General features: G+C 43.8%; 2 protein-coding genes across 5 annotated transcripts in view; both read left to right on the top strand.

Annotated features, from left to right (window-relative positions):
• On the top strand, positions 1 to 24,219 carry LOC110530114 (protein ABHD8). Of its 2 annotated transcripts, XM_021612942.2 has the most exons (6): positions 1 to 333; positions 11,602 to 11,653; positions 13,881 to 14,677; positions 15,296 to 15,466; positions 21,125 to 21,341; positions 21,573 to 24,219. In XM_021612942.2, exons 3-6 carry the CDS (start codon positions 13,890 to 13,892, stop codon positions 21,786 to 21,788), a joined length of 1,392 nt encoding a protein of 463 aa, XP_021468617.2. In that variant the 5' UTR covers positions 1 to 333; positions 11,602 to 11,653; positions 13,881 to 13,889; the 3' UTR covers positions 21,789 to 24,219. The 2 variants fall into 2 exon arrangements, with proteins under 2 accessions (XP_021468617.2, XP_036841558.1); XM_036985663.1 differs by lacking the exon at positions 1 to 333 and having other exon boundaries at positions 11,645 to 11,770.
• A 195-nt stretch (positions 24,220 to 24,414) lies between these two features.
• The window catches only part of LOC110530113 (lysine-specific demethylase 4A), a 35,958-nt gene continuing 34,834 nt past the window's right edge, over positions 24,415 to 25,538 (top strand). The window contains exons 1-2 of one of the 3 annotated variants that reach the window (XM_036985660.1): positions 24,429 to 24,503; positions 24,891 to 24,983. The gene's annotated coding sequence lies outside the window, so the exon portion shown is untranslated. Of the gene's footprint in view, positions 24,504 to 24,890; positions 25,133 to 25,538 lie in introns of all 3 variants that reach the window. The other 2 variants (XM_036985659.1, XM_036985661.1) reach the window with 2 other exon arrangements.

Genomic DNA, 25,538 nt, shown 5'->3' with positions numbered 1-25,538 from the left:
TACAACAAGACCAAAAGGGTTGGTAGAATCTCGCCCGTGTGCGCAACGCCGAACGATGCTGTTCAAAAGAGCATTAATCTATCATCAGCATGGGCATTTTCAAATTTAAATGGGCACACCTACCTAGTGTGCATTAATTAGATTTAAAGCCTTATTATATTTGTTGATTAGTAAAATGTAAACCATATGCAGATGCCCAATTATCATATTGCAGATTGCGTTTGAATTATACCAATGCAACAGATTTTCAACTGCAGTTAATTATTATCAAGCTATTGACTAGCGTATTATGGGAGAGGAGCATCCTATTTCTCATCCTTAATCATCAGTAAGGTAAGGATTTGGTTCGAAAATAGACATATGCATCAGCAAACGTTGTATGGCAATTACTGGGTATGGGGTTTTATGTTGATACCATACCTAGAACAGAATATTTGAGATTTCATAATGGGAATTCAGATAAATAGACGTCAATCATAATGCGTTGGCATTGTGACATACATTGCGCAACACACCCACTCAATATTGATTTATGTTGTTGGAAAAAAATATATATAATATATATATATATATAGCCTATATATATATATATATATATATATATCACGTCCCATAGGCAACAGTAGTGTCCAGTCCAGCTTGCAAATGGTTAAATATTTCATAACAGTTGTGAAAAAATAATGTATGCATGCTCATTTGGCTAAGACTTAATTTGTCTGCTCTGAATGGTACATTATGTAATTTCTGATGTCTACAGGTAGTGTTATGCCCTAGTACCAACATAATTCAACTAGTTATGAATTACACATTTGTATTTTGAATACTGTAGATATATGTATCAGAATGTATTGATGTACTGTGTGGGTGGAAAAGTAGAGCACATAGTGTACCAAATGTGTGTTAAACATGACGCTTGGATAATCAACCTAATTCTGCATTGCAGATCAAATAGTAAAATGGCTGAATAACATGGTTGAGAGCATTTAGGGCAGTCCACTGGAAAACTCAATCATATTCAATTCTCACTTTCATATTCAACCTTAATGTGACAGTGGGATTTATATGGCAAGGAACGTTGAGTCGGATGGCCTTTTGCATTTTAATCTCTGGTTGTGGAGTAATGTAGTGATCTTGGAGGGTAGTGCAAGTCTCCTCGCAGGCCGTCATTGAAAATAAGAATTTGTTCTTAACTGACTTGCCTAGAGGTAAAATAAATAAAAATCCCCTGGAGGGAAGTCCACCTCCAACATACTTTCTGTTCAGGCTTATATCAAACCTGATATGATTGGATGATGATAACCTCAATATGATATTGGTAGACACAGTATCTGTGTATAGACATATATGCCTGTCTGGGCTTTCATAGTGCTTACACACTATGATTTAAATCATAGTGTGTAAGCACTATGAAAGCCCAGACAGGCATATATGTCTATACACAGATACTGTGTACAATATCATATTGAGGTTATCATCATCCAATCATATCAGGTTTGATATAAGCCTGAACAGAAAGTATGTTGGAGGTGGACTTCCCTGTGTCTAATGAATATTGTGATGGTAGCATTTGATCGTATGATTAATGACGTCCTCAGTATCCTTACCCCTAAACGTATTGCAATGATTTAGAGGCCAGCTGTGTCTAATGAATATTGTGATGGTAGCATTTGATCGTATGATTAATGACGTCCTCACTGCTCGTAGAGCACTGCTCCTTGTTCTACCCCATTTTGATCCACCAAGGAAGGGACATCTCAAAATTCACTTGGCTCATGAAACAGGATAGTACAGGATGCACCAACCTTCACAACATTCTCAATAAATTCTCTCTCTCTCTCTCCCCTCTCTCCCTCCCTTTTTCCTTCTCTCCTTGTTCTACCCCTCTCAGCCAGACATTGATCCCTGTGTGCCATTTCAATACGTTAATGAGCTCCCCTGTGTGTGTGGATGCATAGAAACAGTGAGCAGTAAACTGCACCTCATGCAGAGGCATCATTTACCAGGATCAATGCCCCCTCCTCTCTCCCCATGACCTGCTTTCCGATTTCCCATATGTGTGTTAAAATGAACTTCATTAACTTTCCTTTGCTCACTTGCCTGTGCACCTAATTTTCATAGTTTTTCTCGATTGTGTACAAGCATTTTCTGAAACAATGTTGTCGATTTTCTAAACAAAGTGCACAAGACACAGGGCTCTGTGGCCTTTTGCCAAATAGCAAATGCACTATTTATTTATTTATTTTATTTATTTTACCTTTATTTAACCAGGTAGGCAAGTTGAGAACAAGTTCTCATTTACAATTGCGACCTGGCCAAGATAAAGCAAAGAAGTTCGACAGATACAACGACACAGAGTTACACATGGAGTAAAACAAACATACAGTCAATAATACAGTATAAACAAGTCTATATACAATGTGAGCAAATGAGGTGAGAAGGGAGGTAAAGGCAAAAAAGGCCATGGTGGCAAGGTAAATACAATATAGCAAGTAAAACACTGGAATGGTAGTTTTGCAATGGAAGAATGTGCAAAGTAGAAATAAAAATAATGGGGTGCAAAGGAGCAAAATAAATAAATAAATTAAATACAGTTGGGAAAGAGGTAGTTGTTTGGGCTAAATTATAGGTGGGCTATGTACAGGTGCAGTAATCTGTGAGCTGCTCTGACAGTTGGTGCTTAAAGCTAGTGAGGGAGATAAGTGTTTCCAGTTTCAGAGATTTTTGTAGTTCGTTCCAGTCATTGGCAGCAGAGAACTGGAAAGAGAGGCGGCCAAAGAAAGAATTGGTTTTGGGGGTGACTAGAGAGATATACCTGCTGGAGCGTGTGCTACAGGTGGGAGATGCTATGGTGACCAGCGAGCTGAGATAAGGGGGGACTTTACCTAGCAGGGTCTTGTAGATGACATGGAGCCAGTGGGTTTGGCGACGAGTATGCAGCGAGGGCCAGCCAACGAGAGCGTACAGGTCGCAATGGTGGGTAGTATATGGGGCTTTGGTGACAAAACGGATTGCACTGTGATAGACTGCATCCAATTTGTTGAGTAGGGTATTGGAGGCTATTTTGTAAATGACATCGCCAAAGTCGAGGATTGGTAGGATGGTCAGTTTTACAAGGGTGAGCATGAGTGAAGGATGCTTTGTTGCGAAATAGGAAGCCAATACTAGATTTAACTTTGGATTGGAGATGTTTGATATGGGTCTGGAAGGAGAGTTTACAGTCTAACCAGACACCTAAGTATTTGTAGTTGTCCACGTATTCTAAGTCAGAGCCGTCCAGAGTAGTGATGTTGGACAGGCGGGTAGATGCAGGTAGCGATCGGTTGAAGAGCATGCATTTAGTTTTACTTGTATTTAAGAGCAATTGGAGGCCACGGAAGGAGAGTTGTATGGCATTGAAGCTTGCCTGGAGGGTTGTTAACACAGTGTCCAAAGAAGGGCCGGAAGTATACAGAATGGTGTCGTCTGCGTAGAGGTGGATCAGAGACTCACCAGCAGCAAGAGCGACCTCATTGATGTATACAGAGAAGAGAGTCGGTCCAAAAATTGAACCCTGTGGCACCCCCATAGAGACTGCCAGAGGTCCGGACAACAGACCCTCCGATTTGACACACTGAACTCTATCAGAGAAGTAGTTGGTGAACCAGGCGAGGCAATCATTTGAGAAACCAAGGCTGTTCAGTCTGCCGATGAGGATGTGGTGATTGACAGAGTCGAAAGCCTTGGCCAGATCAATGAATACGGCTGCACAGTAATGTTTCTTATCGATGGCGGTTAAGATATCGTTTAGGACCTTGAGCGTGGCTGAGGTGCACCCATGACCAGCTCTGAAACCAGATTGCATAGCAGAGAAGGTATGGTGAGATTCGAAATGGTCGGTAATCTGTTTGTTGACTTGGCTTTCGAAGACCTTAGAAAGGCATGGTAGGATAGATATAGGTCTGTAGCAGTTTGGGTCAAGAGTGTCCCCCCCTTTGAAGAGGGGGATGACCGCAGCTGCTTTCCAATCTTTGGGAATCTCAGACGACACGAAAGAGAGGTTGAACAGGCTAGTAATAGGGGTGGCAACAATTTCGGCAGATAATTTTAGAAAGAAAGGGTCCAGATTGTCTAGCCCGGCTGATTTGTAGGGGTCCAGATTTTGCAGCTCTTTCAGAACATCAGCTGAATGGATTTGGGAGAAGGAGAAATGGGGAAGGCTTGGGCGAGTTGCTGTTGGGGGTGCAGTGCTGTTGACAGGGGTAGGAGTAGCCAGGTGGAAAGCATGGCCAGCAGTAGAAAAATGCTTATTGAAATGTTCAATTATGGTGGATTTATCAGTGGTGACAGTGTTTCCTATCTTCAGTGCAGTGGGCAGCTGGGAGGAGGTGTTCTTATTCTCCATGGACTTTACAGTGTCCCAGAACTTTTTTGAGTTAGTGTTGCAAGAAGCACATTTCTGCTTGAAAAAGCTAGCCTTGGCTTTTCTAACTGCCTGTGTATAATGGTTTCTAGCTTCCCTGAACAGCTGCATATCACGGGGGCTGTTCGATGCTAATGCAGAACGCCATAGGATGTTTTTGTGTTGGTTAAGGGCAGTCAGGTCTGGGGAGAACCAAGGGCTATATCTGTTCCTGGTTCTAAATTTCTTGAATGGGGTATGTTTATTTAAGATGGTTAGGAAGGCATTTGTTTAAAATATCCAGGCATCCTCTACTGACGGGATGAGGTCAATATCCTTCCAGGATACCCCGGCCAGGTCGATTAGAAAGGCCTGCTCGCTGAAGTGTTTCAGGGAGCGTTTACAGTGATGAGAGGAGGTTGTTTGACCGCTGACCCATTACGGATGCAGGCAATGAGGCAGTGATCGCTGAGATCTTGGTTGAAGACAGCAGAGGTGTATTTAGAGGGGAAGTTGGTTAGGATGATATCTATGAGGGTGCCCGTGTTTAAGGCTTTGGGGAGGTACCTGGTAGGTTCATTGATAATTTGTGTGAGATTGAGGGCATCAAGTTTAGATTGTAGGATGGCTGGGGTGTTAAGCATGTTCCAGTTTAGGTCGCCTAGCAGCACGAGCTCTGAAGATAGATAGAAGATAGATAGAAGGGGGGCAATCAGTTCACATATGGTGTCCAGAGCACAGCTGGGGGCAGAGGGTGGTCTATAGCAGGCGGCAACGGTGAGAGACTTGTTTTTAGAGAGGTGGATTTTTAAAAGTAGAAGTTCAAATTGTTTGGGTACAGACCTGGATAGTAGGACAGAACTCTGCAGGCTATATTTGCTTCTAATGTTAACATGCATGAAACCAAGGCTATTACGGTTACAGAAGTCGTCAAAAGAGAGCGCCTGGGGAATAGGAGTGGAGCTAGGCACTGCAGGGCCTGGATTCACCTCTACATCGCCAGAGGAACATAGGAGGAGTAGAATAAGGGTGCGGCTAAAAGCAATAAGAATTGGTCGTCTAGAACGTCTGGAACAGAGAGTAAAAGGAGGTTTCTGGGGGCGATAAAATAGCATCAAGGTATAATGTACAGACAAAGGTAAGGTAGGATGTGAATACAGTGGAGGTAAACCTAGGTATTGAGTGATGAAGAGAGAGATATTGTCTCTAGAAACATCATTGAAACCAGGAGATGTCATTGCATGTGTGGGTGGTGGAACTAATAGGTTGGATAAGGTATAGTGAGCAGGACTAGAGGCTCTACAGTGAAATAAGCCAATAAACACTAACCAGAACAGCAATGGACAAGACATATTGACATTAAGGAGAGGCATGCTTAGTTGAGTGATCAAAAGGGTCCAGTGAGTGGAGAGGTTGGTTGAGGGTCACGGCGATTTAGACAGCTAGCCAGGCCATCGGTAGCAAACTAGCATAGGATGGAGGTCTGTTGTTAGCCACCTCTTGCGTTCGGTCAGTAGATTAGTGGGGTTCCGTGTGGTAGAGGGGATTAATCCAAATCACACAACAACAACAAAAATAAGAACAATAGATATAGTTATAGAGTCCCGAGAAGAAAACATAATAATAATAAAAATAAATAAATTGTCCGATTGTCTATTCGGATAGCAGCCGGTAAGACAGCTAACGGTTAGCGGGCCGCAGATGGGCGTTCAGGTAACGTCGCGACGGAGGAGCCAGCCGGATCTCCTTCAGGTAGATAACGTCGGCAGTCCAGTTGTGAAGGCCCGGTGGGGCTCCGCGTAGGCAGTAAAACGGGTCCGGATAGGTGACTGCAGCCCAGGAGTGAATGATGGAACTCAGGAGTGATTGACGGAGCTGGCTAGCACCGGAACAATCGATGTTTGCTCCGGAATCGACGAAAGCCGACTGTCACACGGATAGCAGCTAGCTAGCTGTGAGATCCGGGTATGAATGTCCAGAGAGCAGTTGAAATCCAGGGACATGGAGAGAAAAATTACAAAAAATTACATCGCCGTACAAAACTGGCGATAGATTTTTGATAGATTTTCGAGCTAAAGGATAGCTGATGACCACAAACCGTAGTTAGCTGAATACTAACAATTTGCCAGTAAAGAAGCTAACTAGCTTCTGATTAGCTTCTGGATTAGCTTCTGGGCTATCTCCTGGCTAGCTTCTGGCTAGTTTCTGGCTAGCTTCTTGGAGTTTCTGGCTAGCTTCTTGGAGGATTACAGATCTGAGGTAAATAATACTTTTTTATGAATATAAATTGGTGAGGCTGGTTGCAGGAAAGTGTTTAGAAGATGAGTTGATGGAAAATAAAAATAAAATGTATGTGAAAAAAGTTGTAAATATATATATATACAGGACACGACAAGACGAGGACAAAAGACGTCTGAACTGCTATGCGATCTTGGAGAGCGATCTAATCTAATGTAATATGATGAATATATAATATGACTATGATGAAACTGTTTCTCATGAGGATCGCCACAGGAAAGGAAGACCCAGAGTTACCTCTGCTGCAGAGGATAAGTTCATAAGAGTTACCAGCCATGTACCCTACTTACCAGAAATCGCAGCCCAAATAAATGCTTCACAGAGTTCAAGTAACAGACGCATCTCAACATCAACTGTTCAGAGGAGACTGCGTGAATCAGGCCTTCATGGCCGAATTGCAGCAAAGAAACTACTACACCAATAATAAGAAGAGGCTTGATTGAGCCAAGAAACACGAGCAGTGGACATTAGACCAGTGCAAATATGTCCTTTGGTCTGATGAGTCAAAATTTGAGATTTCTGGTTTCAACCTACCGTGTCTTTGTGAGACGCAGAGTAGGTGAACGGATTATCTCCGCATGTGTGGTTCCCACCTTGAAGCATGAAGGAGGTGGTGTGATGGTGTGGGGTGCTTTGCTGGTGACCCTGTCTGTGATTTATTTATACTTCAAGGCACACTAATTCAGAATGGCTACCACAGCATTCTGCAGCAACACGCCATCCCATCTGGTTTGCGTTTAGTGGGACTATCATTTGTTTTTCAACAGGACAATGACCCAACACACCTCCAGGTTGTGTAAGGGCTATTTGACCAAGAAGGAGAGTAATGGGGTGCTGCATCAGATGACCTGCCCTCCACAATCACCTGACCTCAACCCAATTGAGATGGTTTGGGATGAGTTGGACCGCAGAGTGAAGGAAAAGCAGCCAACAAGTGCTCAGCATATGTGGGAACTCCTTCAAGACGGTTGGAAAAGCATTCCAGGTGAAGCTGGTTGAGAGAATGCCAAGAGTGTGCAAAGCTGTCATCAAGGCTAAGGGTTGCTACTTTGAAGAATATAAAATATTAAATATATTTTGATTTGTTTAATGCTTTTTTAGTAACTACATGATTCCATATGTGTTATTTCATAGTTTTGATGTCTTCACTATTTTTCTACAATGTAGAAAATATAAAAATTTACAATTTTCTTGTAATGAGTACCCAGTGACTGGTACTGTAGATGTGTAGAGATCAATGAGACTTAAAGGCTCTGCATGGCCAATCCGATGTCTGCAGTAGCCGTACTGCATTTACTCCGATGCAGAAGTCAGAGCAAACATACTTTTTGCTCTTCACGTAGCAGAGTTGTTGTGAAATAAGTATTCAAGGATGTGAATTTATGTTTATACAGGACCTCTCTCCCCCACCTCCCGTCAAACAGTCATGTCAATGTGGAGTTATACGGAGCCCTCCGCATTATTAATACATTTGGGATGCACACGGCAATGCGGTACGGAGCTCAATTATGCCTCCGCAAGCCTCCAGAGGCTCCACAATTGCGTCACACCATTCGTGAGGAGGCTCCGGATCACATTCTCAGAGCAAGCATACAATTAAAGTCGGAAGTGTACCTTACTCAAATACATTTAAACTCAGTTTTTCACAATTCCTGACATTTAATCCTAGTAAAAATTCCCTGTCTTAGGTCAGTTAGGATCACCACTTTATTTTAAGAATGTGAAATGTCAGAATAATAGTAGAGAGAATGATTTATTTCCTCTTTTATTTATTTCATCACATTCCCAGTTGGTCAGAAGTTTACATACACTCAATTAGTATTCGGTAGCATTGCTTATACATTTTTTAACTTGGGTCAAACATTTCGGGTAGCCTTCCACAATCTTCCCACAATAATTTGGGCTGGTGTAACTGACAGAGAGATCTACATACATGGCATTTACAGAGAGATTGAGCTCTAGAGCAAACAACAGATGGGGTTTTTAAACCAAGGGAAAGGAACTGTGATAGGGTAGGAAACAGGAGGAGGTGTGTCTTCTGATTGATGATTGATTGTTGACTGATTGGGGAGTGATGATTTTCACCTGTGAAGGAGAGAAAAGAAACACACAGGATACACACACACAGACACAGGATACCTGTATCCGTAACAGCTTGATTACCAACAACGACGAAACAGCCTACAGGGAGGAGGTGAGGGCCCTCAGAGGGTGATGTCAGGAAAACACCCTCTCACTCAATGTCAGCAAAACAAAAGATATGATCTTTGACTTCAGGAAACAGCAGATGAGCACCCCCCATCCACATCGATGGGACAGCAGTGGAGAAGGTGGCAAGTTAAGTTCCAGGGTGTACATATCACCGATAAACTGAAATGGTACACCCACACAGACAGTGTGGTGAAGAAGGCGCAACAGCGCCTCTTCAACCTCAGGAGGCTGAATAAATTTGACTTGTCACCAAAAACCCTCACAAGCTTTTACAGATGCACAATTGAGAGCATTCTGTCGGGCTGTATCACCGCCTGGTACGACAACTGCACCGCCCACAACCGCAGGGCTCTCCAGAAGGTGGTGCGGTCTGCACAACGCATCACCGGTGGCAAACTACCTGCCCTCCAGGACACCTACAACACACAATGTCACAGGAAGGCATATAAGATAATCATGGACAATAACCACCCAAGCCACTACCTGTTCACCCCACTTCCATCCAGAAGGCAAGGTCAGTACAAGTGCATCAAAGCTGTGACAGAAGCTGGTTTTCAATCTCTCTATCTCAAGGCCATCATATTGTTAAACAGCCACCACTAGCACAGAGAGGCAGCTGCCTACCTACAGACTTGATATCATTGGCCACTTTAATAAATGGAACACTAGTCACTTTAATAATGCCACTTTAAGAATGTTTACATATATTGCATTACTCATCTCATGTGTACAGTGCCTTGCGAAAGTATTCGGCCCCTTTGAACTTTGCGACCTTTTGCCACATTTCAGGCTTCAAACATAAAGATATAAAACTGTATTTTTTTGTGAAGAATCAACAACAAGTGGCACACAATCATGAAGTGGAACGACATTTATTGGATATTTCAAACTTTTTTAACAAATCAAAAACTGAAAAATTGGGCGTGCAAAATTATTCAGCCCCCTTAAGTTAATATTTTGTAGCGCCACCTTTTGCTGCGATTACAGCTGTAAGTCACTTGGGGTATGTCTCTATCAGTTTTGCACATCGAGAGACTGAAAATTTTTCCCATTCCTCCTTGCAAAACAGCTCGAGCTCAGTGAGGTTGGATGGAGAGCATTTGTGAACAGCAGTTTTCAGTTTTTTCCACAGATTCTCGATTGGATTCAGGTCTGGACTTTGACTTGGCCATTCTAACACCTGGATATGTTTATTTTTGAACCATTCCATTGTAGATTTTGCTTTATGTTTTGGATCATTGTCTTGTTGGAAGACAAATCTCCGTCCCAGTCTCAGGTCTTTTGCAGACTCCATCAGGTTTTCTTCCAGAATGGTCCTGTATTTGGCTCCATCCATCTTCCCATCAATTTTAACCATCTTCCCTGTCCCTGCTGAAGAAAAGCAGGCCCAAACCATGATGCTGCCACCACCATGTTTGACAGTGGGGATGGTGTGTTGCTTTTACGCCAAACATAACGTTTTGCATTGTTGCCAAACAGTTCAATTTTGGTTTCATCTGACCAGAGCACCTTCTTCCACATGTTTGGTGTGACTCCCAGGTGGCTTGTGGCAAACTTTAAACAACACTTTTTATGGATATATTAAGAAATGGCTTTCTTCTTGCCACTCTTCCATAAAGGCCAGATTTGTGCAATATACGACTGATTGTTGTCCTATGGACAGAGTCTCCCACCTCAGCTGTAGATCTCTGCAGTTCATCCAGAGTGATCATGGGCCTCTTGGGTTTTGTTGTGGAATTGTTAGATATTACCTGTTTAGATACTGCTGCACTGTTGGATCTAGAAGCATAAGCATTTCACTGCACTCGCAATAACATCTGCTAACCATGCGTATGTGGTATAAAATAAAATGGTATTTGATTGAATTTAGACATCTCCCCTCACTGTGAATAAATAATGTATGAATCTAGAATATGAATCCGGGGTTGAAGGTGATTGGAGGTGGGTGAGTGAGAGAGGAATGGACATTAATCAGAGCTCTGCCATTATTAGTGTGTTTGTGTGTGTGGCTTGACATGTATATAAGTCAATGGTGTTTCTTGGAGTGAATACCAGGAGAGAAATATATGTGTTGATTAAAGCCAGTGTGTCAGGTCAGCTTTTATATGAAGGGTTTCCACAAACTCATCATTAGAAAAGCCTCCCTTCTCTGTAGCCAACACTTTTCTGAGGTTTGAAAATGGCTGCCGCACTTTTCCCCAGGCCTCACCGACTGTAGCGATGAGCATGATCTAATAATATCGGTGAACCTTGTTGACTAGAAATGCAATTCAATCAGATGTCTAGCATTGTAGGGATCATAATCTGAGCATAGATAGATCATATACTCCAACTTTACATAAGATTGAATAATAATAATAATTGAATAATAGAACACAAGCAGCAGTTTATATTCTGTTTAGTTAGTGGAGACACAGTAACATAGGAAACCATAAAGCCTTTATCTAAGTTCCAAAACATGCTGTAGATATGACACTTCTGCTCTGCTTCCCCTTGATAATCTGTGTGCCTATATTTAAACCGTGTGACATGAAATTCTCAATTTACCAGACTGCCAAAAACCTCTTGAGCCATGACAGGACATAACCATCCTGGAAAACACCATCGTGTGCTGGTGTACTAATAACCAAACTCCATTGGCACATGTAATACATAGAGTGAGCAGTTGTCATGAACCCCGCTGTGCCATTTCTGACATTCTATTTATACTCTAGGGACCAGGGGCCATTTTGGAAGAGCCGTGACCATTCTTCGATTTTTGACTAGGTCAGTATGTCAATTGTTTCTGCTTCTTCACACTGAAACTAATTTCAACGCAGGTATTGTGTTACTGTTGTCCATGGACTGACTTTGAACCCAATGTTAAACTGGTCATTTATGCTGGTGAGTATTTTAATTGAAAGCTTAATTATTGAGAAACCCTAGCGTGTTTATCATGGAGCATATATCAGGTTCAAACAACTGTTTTGTTTTTTTTTTCGTGTGGTGAATTGTTGTGGTGAGAGCCATTGGGATCTTTTAGTTCAAAGATGTCTGTTGATCTTTGTTGTCTGTTAAGCCTACCAGGTCGTTCCTATTATGTGTTGTGATGTATGGAGAGAATGTGTACGGTCAGAACAATAATGGAAACTCACAGCACCCCTTCTGGGGCACTTTTTACTGTTTTGTTCTTATACACTGCTCAAAAAATAAAGGGAACACTAAAATAACACATCCTAGATCTGAATGAATGAAATATTCTTATTAAATACTTTTTTCTTTACATATTTGAATGTGCTGACAACAAAATCACACATTTGATTTCCATTGATAATTTTTATCAACCCATGGAGGTCTGGATTTGGAGTGACACTCAAAATTAAAGTGGAAAACCACACTACAGGCTGATCCAACTTTGATGTAATGTCCTTAAAACAAGTCAAAATGAGGCTCAGTAGTGTGTGTGGCCTCCACGTGCCTGTATGACCTCCCTACAACACCTGGGCATGCTCCTGATGAGGTGGCGGATGGTCTCCTGAGGGATCTCCTCCCAGACCTGGACTAAAGCATCCGTCAACTCCTGGACAGTCTGTGGTGCAACGTGGCGTTGGTGGATGGAGCGAGACATGATGTCCCAGATGTGCTCAATTGGATTCAGGTCTGGGGAAAGGGCGGGCCAGTCCATAGCATGAATGCCTTCCTCTTGCAGGAACTGCTGACACACTCCAGCCACATGAGGTCTAGCATTGTCTTGCAGTAGGAGGAACCCAGGGCCAACCGCACCAGCATATGGTCTCACAAGGGGTCTGAGGATCTCATCTCGGTACCTAATGGCAGTCAGGCTACCTCTGGCGAGCACATGGAGGGCTGTGCGGCCCCCCCAAAGAAATGCCACCCCACACCATGACTGACCCACCGCCAAACCGGTCATGCTAGAGGATGTTGCAGGCAGCAGAATGTTCTCCACGGCGTCTCCAGACTCTGTCACGTCTGTCACGTGCTCAGTGTGAACCTGCTTTCATCTGTGAAGAGCACAGGGCGCCAGTGGCGAATTTGCCAATCTTGGTGTTCTCTGGCCAATGCCAAAAGTCCTGCACGGTGTTGGGCTGTAAGCACAACACCCACCTGTGGACGTCGGGCCCTCATACCACCCTCATGGAGTCTGTTTCTGACCGTTTTAGCAGACACATGCACATTTGTGGCCTGCTGGAGGTCATTTTGCAGGGCTCTGGCAGTGCTTCTCCTGCTCCTCCTTGCACAAAGACGGAGGTAGCGGTCCTGCTGCTGGGTTGTTGCCCTCCTACGGCCTCCTCCACGTCTCCTGATGTACTGGCCTGTCTCATGGTAGCGCCTCCATGCTCTGGACACTACGCTGACAGACACAGCAAACCGTCTTGCCGCAGCTCGCATTGATGTGCCATCCTGGATGAGCTGCACTACCTGAGCCACTTGTGTGGGTTGTAGACTCCGTCTCATGCTACCACTAGAGTGAAAGCACCGCCAGCATTCAAAAGTGACCAAAACATCAGCCAGGAAGCATAGGAACTGAGAAGTGGTCTGTGGTTGCCACCTGCAGAACCACTCCTTTATTGGGAGTGTCTTGCTAATTGCCTATAATTTCCACCTGTTGTCTATTCCATTTGCACAACAGCATGTGAAATTTATTGTCAATCAGTGTTGCTTCCTAAGTGGACAGTTTGATTTCACAGAAGTGTGATTGACTTGGAGTTACATTTGTGTTGTTTAAGTGTTCCCTTTATTTTTTTGAGCAGTGTCTTATGTTTGTAAGTTCCAACCTAAGACTTTGTCTCAAACCAAAATGGGGACTGTGTTGTATTTTAATATGAAATAACTAATGTTATTCACAATATTATGCATACAAAACACTTACCTCATGTTCTTACCACAGTACATAGCATAACATTTAGTTCTTTTTTCAAGCATAATCAATCACGCCGTGTTGGTTTTGTTAAGATTGCTCATTGACATTCCTCATGGGTATGTGTCTCTGCAGGCAGGCACTATGCTGACCAGCATTACAGACGGGATCCTGTGCTGTCTGACTGGGAAGGCTGCCAGCCTGGTGATGCCCGTCGAGTCAGCTGGCTCAGAGGACACCTTTGAGTTTGTGGAGGTGAAGCCCGGGAGAGTCCTAAGGGTTCGCCACATCATCCCTGAGCGGCAGTCATCGGTGGTAACGGAGGAGGACCAGGTAAAGGAGCCAGAGCAGGAGAAGGGCAGTGGAAGCAACAGCAGCAGCAGTGTGCACTGCAAGCGCAAGATCACTGTCTACCGCAACGGCCAGCTAGTCATTGAGAACCTGGGCGACGTGCTGCACTCGCAGATCCTCCAGTGCCAGGATGGTGACCTAGAGCCCTATAGCACCGTGGAGGTGGAACTGGCCGACTATAAGGAAGTGCCCACCTCCCCTGAACCCAAACCCACGCCTCCTCTACCCACGGTCGGGGATCAGAAACCCGCGGCGCCTCCTCGCCGGCGCCATCGCAAGCCTAAGCGCACATTGATGATTGACTCGGAGAGGGAGATCTCCAGCTGCAAGGGGACACACTCGGATGTGGCACTCTTTTTCGTACATGGGGTAGGCGGCTCGCTGGACATCTGGGGCAGCCAGCTGGACTTCTTCTCGCGGCTGGGGTATGAGGTCATCGCCCCTGACCTGGCGGGCCACGGGGTCAGCAAAGCGCCCCACATCACGGCGGCCTACACCTTCTATGCCCTGGCAGAGGACATGCGCGCCATCTTCAAGAAATACGCCCGTAAACGCAACATCCTAGTCGGGCACTCCTATGGGTCAGTATGCTTGCTTCTCTGATAAAATGAATGGTCAAGTATCATCTTATGTCTTCGGTCAATTAACAGAAGGAATATCATGATAGTAAAGGAATTACAGTATTTGTGTCACGTGGAATGACGCTGGAGAGACGAAGTAGGTACGGGGAGTAACATTTAATAAATAACAGACATATCACGAGACAAGCACAGCGTCAGCAAACAGAAACTAAGACAAAAAACAATCAATGCAGCAGCCGGGAACAGAGCAAGGGAACTGACAGATATAGGGGAGGAAATAAACAGGAGATAAGGGAGTCCAGGTGAGTCCAATAATGCTGATGCGAGTGACGAGGGAAGGCAGGTGTGGGTGATGCAGGGTAATCTGGCGCCCTCAAGCGCCAGGGGGAGGGAAGAGCGGGAGCAGACGTGACAATTTGAACATGCCCTGAAACACACCATAAACTGGTCCTGACTATGTCTGAAGAAGAAGAACCAATCAGAGAGCAGGGTTATGACGATGGCATGATGAAGCGACCAGTCAGAGAGCAGGGTTATGATGATGTCAGGATGAATGGACCAATCCGAGAGCAGGTTCCCAATATGTTATTTTCACTTGTTTGATTATATCCCTTTCAGGGTATCGTTCTGTACCTTCCTGGCCCATGAGTATCCAGACCAGGTTCACAAGGTGGTGATGATCAATGGAGGGGGGCCCACAGCTCTGGAGCCCAACCTCTGTTCCATCTTCCAGCTGCCTTCCTGTGTGCTGCACTGCCTCTCCCCCTGTCTGGCCTGGAGCTTTCTCAAGTAAGTAAATCATCCCATCTCTTTGTAGACAAAAAAATATTGCAGTGCAGACAAAACAACAACCCGTTGCTAGACAAAACAACATTTTGTAGACAAAATAACAACACATCGCTTAACAAAGAGAACACCAATCTATCGCTGTAGACAAAACAAAACCAAGAAACTCTTAATACAGAAAGTATACTGTACACTGCGGTTTCCGAATAGTCGGCTGCCCACAAGGAATTTTATTTGTCACCCCCCCCCCCCCCCCCCCCCCAAAATAGACTGCAAAACATTTGTGCGCCAGTTCACACAAAAGTGGACGTGAACATGTGCTCACATGGTTGATGATATTACTAGGTTAACTAGCTTGTTCTGCGTTGCATGTAATCAATACGGTGCCTGTTAATTGATCATCGAATCAGAGCCTACTTTAACTTTGCCAAACAGGTGATGATTTAACAAAAGCGCATTCGCGAAAAAAGCACAATTGTTGCACAAATGTACCTAACCATAAACATTAATGCCTTTCTTAAAATCAATACACAAGTATATATTTTTAAACCTGCATATGTAGTTGAAAGAAATTCATGTTAGCAGGCAATATTAACTAGGGAAATTGTGTCACTTCTCTTGCGTTCAGTGCAAGCAGTTTGGGCCGCCCGCCTCGCCAAGACCATTTCTTCCTAACAAAGACCGTAATTAATTAATTAATTTTAGATAATTATGACACAACATTGAAGGTTGTGCAATGTAACAGCAACATTTTGACTTAGGGTTGCCACCTATTCGATAAAATACAGAACGGGTTCCGTATTTCACTGAAAGAATAAACGTTTTGTTTTCGAAATGATTTGACCATATTAATGACCAAAGGCTCATAATTTCTGTGTGTTTATTATATTAGAATTAAGTATATGATCTGATATTTAATAGAGCAGACTGACTGAGCGGTGGTAGGCATCAGCAGGCTTGTAAGCAGTCATTCAAACAGCACTTTACTGCGTTTGCCAGCCGCTCTTAGCAATGATGGATGCACAGCGCTGTTTATGACTTCAAGCCTATCAACTCCTGAGATTAGGCTGGCAATACTAAAGTGCCTATAAGAACATCCAATAGTCAAAGGTATATGAAACACAAATGGTATATTCAAATCAAAGTTTATTTGTCACATGCGCCGAATACAACAGGTGTAAACCTTACAGTGAAATGCTTACTTACAGGCTCTAACCAATGGTGCGGGGGAAAAAGGTGTGTGTGTGTGTGTGCGCGCGTGTGTAGGTAAGTAAAGAAATAAAACAACAACAGTACAACAGTAAAAAGACATTTGAAAAAAAGAGTAGCACGGCTATATACAGACACCTGTTAGTCAGGCTTATTGAGGTAGTATGTACATGCAGGTATCGTTAAAGTGACTATGCATATATGATGAACAGAGAGTAGCAGAAGTGTAAAAAGAGGGGTTGGCGGGTGGTGGGACACAATGCAGATAGCCTGGTTAGCCAATGTGCGGGAGCACTGGTTGGTCGGGCCAATTTAGGTAGTATGTACATGAATGAATAGTTAAAGTGACTATGCATATAAGATAAACAGAGAGTAGCAGCGTAAAAGAGGGGTTGGGGGGGGGGGTACACAATGCAAATAGACAGCAGTCTTATGGCTTTGGGGTAAAAAGTGTTGACAAGCCTTTTTGTCCTAGACTTGGCACTCCGGTACCGCTTGCCGGTACCACTTGCCATGCGGTAGTAGAGAGAACAGTCTATGACTGGGGTGGCTGGGGTCTTTGACAATTTTTAGGGCCTTCCTCTGACACCGCCTGGTGTAGAGGTCCTGGATGGCAGGCAGCTTTGCCCCAGCGATATTTGTAAATTATTTTGTACATAATGTTTCTGCAACTGTATTTTACGGAAGAAAAGAGCTTCTGGATATCAGGACAGCGATCACTCACCTCGGATTAGACAAACATTTCTTCAACAACAACAACAGCAGCAAGCAGGACTCACACAATATTCTCCAAACACCCCACAGGGCAGACTTCCCAATTACTCGCAAAAGGAAGCGACGCAGAGGACGAAGAACCGGATGCCTCGTCTGGACCCGCAGAAGACTACTAGGAAAGCTGCCGTTACCGTCAATATTACTCGCCAACGTGCAATCATTGGACAATAAACTAGACGAGGTAAGATCACGAATACCCTACCATCGGGACATCAAAAACTGTAATATCCTATGCTTCACGGAATCGTGGCTGAATGACGACATGGATATTCAGCTAGCGGGATATATGCTGCACCGGCAGGATAGAACAGCACACTGACGAGGGGGGACGGTCAGTGCATATTTGTAAAAAAAACAGCTGGTGCATGAAATCTAAGGAAGTCTCTAGATTTTGCTCGCCTGAAGTTGAGTATATTGTGATAAACTGCAGGCCACACTACTTGCCTAGAGCGTTCTCAGCTATACTTTTCGTGTCTGTTTATTTACCACCACAGACAGATGCTGGCACTAAGACCGCACTCAGTCAGCTGTATAAGGAAATAAGCAAACAGGAAAGCATTCACCCAGAGGCGGCGCTTCTAGTGGCCAGAGACTTTAATGCAGGGAAACTTAAATCAGTTCTACCAAATCTCTATCAACATGTTAAATGTGCAACCAGAGGGAAAAAAATAGTAGATCACCTGTACTCCACACACAGAGACCCAAAAGCTCTCCCTCACCCTCCATTTGGTAAATCCAACCACAACTCTATCCTCCTGATTCATGCTTACAAGCAAAAATTAAAGCAGGAAGCACCAGTGACTTGGTCTATAAAAAAATGGTCAGATGAAGCAGATGGTAAACTACAGGACTGCTTTGCTATCACAGACTGGAACATGTTCCGGGATTCTTCCGATGGCATTGAGGAGTACACCAAATCAATCACTGGCTTTATCAATAAGTGCATTGAGGACGTCGTCCCCACAGCGACTGTACGTACATACCCCAACCAGAAGCCATGGATTACAGGCAACATTCACACTGAGCTAAAGGGTAGAACTACCACTTTCAAGTTGCGGGACTCTAACCCGGAAGCTTACAAGAAATCCAGCTATGCCCTGCGACGAACCATCAAACAGGCAAAGCGTCAATACAGGGCTAAGATTGGATCATACTACACCGGCTCTGACGCTCGTCGGATGTGGCAGGGCTTGCAAACTATTACAGACTACAAAGGGAAGCACAGCCGCGAGCTGCCCAGTGACACGAGCCAACCAGACGAGCTAAATCACTCCTATGCTCGCTTCGAGGCAAGCAACACTGAGGCATGCATGAGAGTATCAGCTGTTCCGGACGACAGTGTGATCACGCTCTCCATAGCTGACGTGAGTAAGACGTGTGCTCCGGGCATGTGCTGACCAACTGGCAGGTGTCTTCACTGACATTTTCAACATGTCCCTGATTGAGTCTGTAATACCAACATGCTTCAAGTCCCTGTGCCCAAGAACACAAAGGTAACCTGCCTAAATGACTACAGACCCGTAGCACTCACGTCCATAGCCATGAAGTGCTTTGAAAAGCTGGTAATGGCTCACATCAACACCATCCCAGAAACCCTAGACCCACTCCAATTTGCATACCGCCCAAACAGATCCACAGATGATGCAATCTCTATTGCACTCCACACTGCCCTTTCCCACCTGGACAAAAGGAACACCTATGTGAAAAAGCTGTTAGTTGACTACACCTCAGCGTTCAACACCATAGTCCCCTCAAAGCTCATCACCAAGCTAAGGATCCTGGGACTAAACACCTCCCTCTGCAACTGGATCCTGGACTTACTGACCGGCCGCCCCCAGGTGGTGAGGGTAGGTAGCAACACATCTGCCACGCTGATCTTCAACACTGGAGCTCCCCAGGGGTGCGTGCTCAGTCCCCTCCTGTACTCCCTGTTCACCCACGACTGCATGGCCAGGCACGACTCCAACACCATCATTAAGTTTGCTGACGACACAACAGTGGTAGGCCTGATCAACGACGAGACAGCCTATAGGGAGGAGGTCAGAGACCTGGCCGGGTGGTGCCAGAATAACAACCTATCCCTCAACGTAACCAAGACTAAGGAGATGATTGTGGACTACAAGAAAAGGAGCACCGAGCACGTCCCCATTCTCATCGACGGGGCTGTAGTGGAGCAGGTTGAGAGCTTCAAATTCCTTGGTGTCCACATCAACAACAAACTAGATTGGTCCAAACACACCAAGACAGTCGTGAAGAGGGCACGACAAAGGCTATTCCCCTCAGGAAACTAAAAAGATTTGGCATGGGTCCTGAGATCCTCAAAAGGTTCTACAGCTGCAACATCGAGAGCATCCTGACCGGTTGCATCTCTGCCTGGTACGTCAATTGCTCGGCTTCCGACCTCAAGACACTTCAGAGAGTAGTGCGTACGGCCCAGTACATCACTGGGGCAAAGCTGCCTGCCATCCAGGACCTCTACACCAGGCGGTGTCGGAGGAAGGCCCTAAAAATTGTCAAAGACCCCAGCCACCCCAGTCATAGACTGTACTCTCTACTACCGCATGGCAAGTGGTACCGGCAAGCGGTACCGGAGTGCCAAGTCTAGGACAAAAAGGCTTGTCAACACTTTTTACCCCCAAGCCATAAGACTCCTCTTGCATTGTGTACCCCCCCCCCCCCCCCCCACATAATAGCACAATTGGTTAGGAGACCGTGAAACGGCAGCCATCTCCTCTGGCGCCACTATAATTCCTATAATTCCTATAATAACTACAACCTAAAACTTCTTACCTGGGAATATTGAAGACTGTTAAAAGGAACCACTGTGTTTTTGCATTATTTAAACCAAATTGAAAATGTTTATTTATTTGACACTAAATTGAATTGATTTGATTTATGTATTATATTAAGTTAAAATAAAAGTAGTCATTGTTCATTCAGTATTGTTGTAATTGTCATTATTACAAATATCTATCTATCTTCAAAAAAAATCATCCGATTAATCGGTATATGCTTTTTTTGGTCCTCCAATAATCAGTATCGGTATCTGCGTTGAAAAATCATAGTCGGTCGAACTCTAGTGTGCGCCAAGTTGAAAAATCTCATTATTTTTCAGAAATTACTCATGCAGATATTTACGCAAATGTTATACTTGAGGCTCCAGGAAATCAGCTCAAAGTTATTTTAATTTAGGAAATCTGTTCCCAAGTAATAGACGCATATGTGATCGTATCCTCATGTAATCAAGATTTGAAATTATTCTGTTTTTGTCAAATAATATATCTGTTTGGGGTTCTTGCGGTACCTTTTTTGTAGTGCACAAGTTATTTATAACTATGTTCTGGCTCCCTGACCATCCAAGGTAAAATCGTCCCACGGCTGAATGTAATTGGGGACCCCTGATGTACACCGTCAATGCTTAACTACTACTGCATACACAAAGTAAGGGGAATTTACACAGAATTTAGAATATCAGATAATACTGATGGCTTCCAATTGGCTCATTCATCCCCCCTCCTCTCCCCTGTAACTATTCCCCAGGTTGTTGCTATAAATGAGAATGTGTTCTCAGTCAACTTACCTGGAAAAATAAGGGTATACAAAAATATATATATATTTTAATTAATTACACATATATCATTGGGCTATGAGTCTGACCTCTTTTTCCAACATGTTCAGGGCTGGGTTTGCCCGTCAGGGAGCCAAAGAGAAGCAGCTGCTGAAGCAGGGCAATGCCTTCAACGTGAATCCATTTGTGCTGCGAGCCATGATGAGTGGGCAGTATTGGCCCGAGGGGGATGAGGTGTACCATGCTGAGCTTACTGTGCCCATCCTGTTGGTGCACGGCATGTACGACAAGTTTGTGCCTATGGATGAGGACCAACGCATGGCAGAGGTAAGGAGACATCAATGAATGAATACCAATCCATGTGAATTTAGTTCAGAAGCTCTACTACTCATGAACGAAAGATAAATTGATATAATTTATGTTTTATGATATGAATTATGAACAGTTCCTATCATATCACAAGCCTCTCATCTAATCTAATATTAGATTGAATATGGTCAACGTAATCTGTACCACTGTTTTCTATCTTGATTGTAACTATTATCCTTTTCATTTCAGATCCTTCTGTTTGCGTTCCTGAAAGTCATTGAGGAGGGCAGTCACATGGTGATGATGGAGTGCCCTGACACAGTCAACACCCTCCTGCACGAGTTTTTCCTATGGGAGCCCGACATGTCCAAAAAGGACACAGCTAAGACTGATCCTGACAAGACTGTTACGGTCAATGGCGATGTCGTCCAGACACCAAAACCAAACAAGCCCATGGACAAATAACCAGTAAGGAGTTTCATTTTACATGAGCAAACCCAATCTGAGGGCCTGTCTTTGGCAGGTGGCACGTGGTCTTAGGGCTGCTCGCAGGCTGAGAGCTGTTATTAACCGGGCCAGAGTTGGTTGTTGAAGTGGAGGGGAGGCAACTCGTGCGCCAAGCTTAGAGTGGCATTTGAAATGGGATTTGGGACTGTCGAAAGAAGACAGGAAATTATGGAAAGAAGAGAGGCGGAATCGAATACAATGACAGAGATAGGTGTTTCTGTTTCCCCTTTGACAGCTGTCTGTGCTGTTTGTAATGTGGTGTTTGTAATCAGATAGACCTTGGGTCCAGAGGACGTTTTTAAAACACAATATCCATTCGTAATGCTCGGAAGTACCAAACTTGGGTTGGTGAGTGGGCCATTGTCAACCAAAGTGAGGAGGGCATGACTATTAAATGGTCTGTGGATTGCCTTACTATCTATTGTCCATTATCTTGTGAATAATATATCACTGCTGATTGGTGTCCTTCTGTCATCAGTTTAAAGTTAAAGATCTTACAAGACTGGGTCCATATTATGAGTTCTCTTCAAGTGAACCATAAACTAAATAGGATAACTGATAAACTATCCAGAAAATGCTAGCCAATGGGTGACTGTGGTGTGTTATGGGAATAAGATCGCCCAGTTTGCATGAGGTCATCCTCAGTAATCATCCCCTATTTTTTTATTTTACCTTTATTTAACTAGGCAAGTCAGTTAAGAAAAAAAAATATTTTCAATGACGGCCTGGGAACAGTGGGTTAACTGCCTGTTCATGGGGCAGAATGACATATTTGTACCTTGTCAGCTCGGGGGTTTGAACTTCCGGTTACTAGTCCAACGCTCTAACCACTAGGCTACCCTGCCGCCCCGCAGGTTAAGCAGGTTATAGACTCAAGTGTTGACTGGATGGAAGCAGTGGTGAATGGATTGGAAATTGTTATGGCAAATAAACATGCAATAAGTAATTACATAAAGTATGTTGCAGGCATAATAAAGACATGCACCACACCACACACCTGAACAAATTCACCATAAAATTTCAACAGCCTCATCAAATATCATCAGGCCAAAGGAAAGCTGTTAAAACATATCCTTGAGCAAACTACGTATCTGTCAGTTACAGTCAGCATCGGTCAACTTTGCTGTACACTGTGCATTAACTCACGCTTGAAGTTTAGGGTATCGGTTTGCTTTTGAAACCTAACGATTCATCTATGCACAACATGGAGTGGAGTATTTTGCCTTTAAGAACATTTTGCGGTGTTGTCCAATGTTATGTATTTAGAAGCCTATGCTTACTGTATGTGTCTACACTTGCGTATGCATTATCTAACCTTCCTAGACTATTTGAAGTTGTTTCATGAATGGGCTTTTTAAAGATATTTCAAGGGTTTTCTTGACAACATACTTTGACAGTCAAAAAAATCCAAAAACCTCCCGTGTCCTCTGAGTGTATAATCTAAGGGGCATTATGGACAGAGAAGAAGTTGGACAAAAGCTTTAGTGATAAAGTAGTCATCGAAATGATGTAAGAGTATTCCAGAACTATTATTTAATAATAGTGATGCCAGTTATTAAACGTCCAATCTTGCAAGTTCAACTCGTTTGACCTCAGAATTTGATGTAACACCATTTAGAATGATGTTGTTCTCCAGTCTACAAGCTAGTGTAGCAAAGCATTTTCCTTCACTGCCCTCCAGTCAATCTGTATGTGCTTACTGCTTGCAATGTCAAAGGTCAACCATGATAATAAGCTAAAGGACATAACATTATCAGGTGCTCATTTGTGAATGTTTTCGTGTCTCATAATGAGAATGTGTGATTAATCTGCGATTTAAGAAGTATGAAGTACAGTAAGGAATTTTTCCGGTTCGGTCTTTTCGACTGCTGCACACTGTTTATTGCATATGCATTATTCTGAGAAAAGATGCACGATGATAATGCAATTTCAACAGAGAAAAGAGGAGTTATGAACTGTAGACTAAGATAATGTACTAATAAGTAATGGAAACAAATAGGTTCAGGAACAAACTAGTTTGACCCAGCTGTTGAAAAGAAAATTAATTAATGTGGACTGTCCACCACCATGAAGTGCTTCTGATGCAATGTCTGTTTTTGCACTGTATAGATTGAGCCAACAGCAATATGGACTGCAGGGCGCTCACATTTGCTTCCTCCGCTAAATGTATACAAATCGGTCAGTGTTCCTATCCAGTGTGCTATCATTTGTGGTTCAAAATGTTTAAATGTAATTGATACATTTATTGATGGACATCAGAACTCATGCACTGCCTGAATGTATATGCATATAAAATTCTGATATATCGAACTGTTCAATTGAGTGTATGAATGTGCCTTTCCTGGCATGAATTAAAACAAATGTTTGCATTATATGGTTGTTTTTGTTCTTCTGTGAATGACTGTATGAACGAATGAATGAGGACAATTTTGTTGTGACAGACAAAAGTAACCATGACTTTTTGAGTGTACATTTCTGGCTCTGAGGCCTGGGGAGCCACCTCTGTTTAGGCTACTGTTGCCTCTGCCGAGTCCACAACAACCGGATAATCCCGTTTTGGAAAGAGAGCCCGTGACGCAACGTCCGCTTTTAAACGTTAACCACTGATGATCCATTATATTGACCAGATACCCCAAAGGGCCAGGTTTCCAGTCGAGAAGCACGCCATCCCAGGTACACCATTGAGTTATAATAAGAACTAGAGATAGCCTTCAAGATGGCCCGACTGTTGTTTTTAGCGTAATCTACTCACGGTCGCCTACGTCGATTCTTGGGGGCTGACATCTTGCTAGTTCCGGTATCAGGATCGCATTACTACATGCCCGCTAGCACTGGAGGCCAGCTGAGCCCAGCCTTTGAGCCCAAGCCCAGCATGTGCAGGAGCAGGGACATGCATTCCAGCGCAAGCTAGAGCGGGGTCGTGGATCTTGATTAATGGGGGAGGGGAAATCTGCAGCTGCTAAGCACCACCACGCAACCGTGACACAACCACTGAAAACAGTAGATTTTTTTGTTGTCTGCAAGTAAATTATTCAGTACTCTGTTTCTCTTTCCAAACAGCCTAACTGTCTATGTATCTGGAAACAGTGGAGGTGTATGGGGTGAAGGGGACGGTGGACTCAGTGGAGGACATCCCAGCCACTTGGCAGTGAGGTTGTTGATTAATATCGCCTGGGCGCCCTTGAAGGTGTTTTGCAAAGGCTGAAAGTTGATTGCACTCAATTTGGAACCGGGCTGCCTCCCGGGCATCAGCCAGGTGCCCCGCTCTGGCCGACATGAAGTCAGCTCAAAACAAAAGTGACGTAGGTTAAGCACACGGAGTAGTGAGTAGGATTCTGTGCTTTCACGCGCAAAAGTGATTGCTTTTGATAAAAACACTTTATCTGCCTTCCCAAAGAAAAATGAGTTTGAAAATGCTAAGACATATTTCAAATCAAATCAAAATATATTGGTCTAATACACATGGTTAGCAGATGTTATTGCGAGTGTAGCAAAATGCTTGTGCTTCTAGTTCCAACATTGCAGCAATATCAACAAGTACCAATGTAACAGTATAAGTTTAAACCGTCCCCTCGCCCATACCCGGGCTCGAACCAGGGACCCTCTGCACACATCAACAACAGTCACCCACGAAGCGTGGTTACCCATCACTCCACAAAAGCCGCGGCCTTTGCAGAGCAAGGGGAACTACTACTTCAAGGTCTCAGA

The sequence above is a fragment of the Oncorhynchus mykiss genome, chromosome 8, assembly GCF_013265735.2.
Source record: "Oncorhynchus mykiss isolate Arlee chromosome 8, USDA_OmykA_1.1, whole genome shotgun sequence".
Lineage (NCBI taxonomy): Eukaryota > Metazoa > Chordata > Actinopteri > Salmoniformes > Salmonidae > Oncorhynchus > Oncorhynchus mykiss.
Note: the sequence above shows the minus strand (reverse complement) of the source record. Positions and strands in the feature narration are given on the sequence as shown.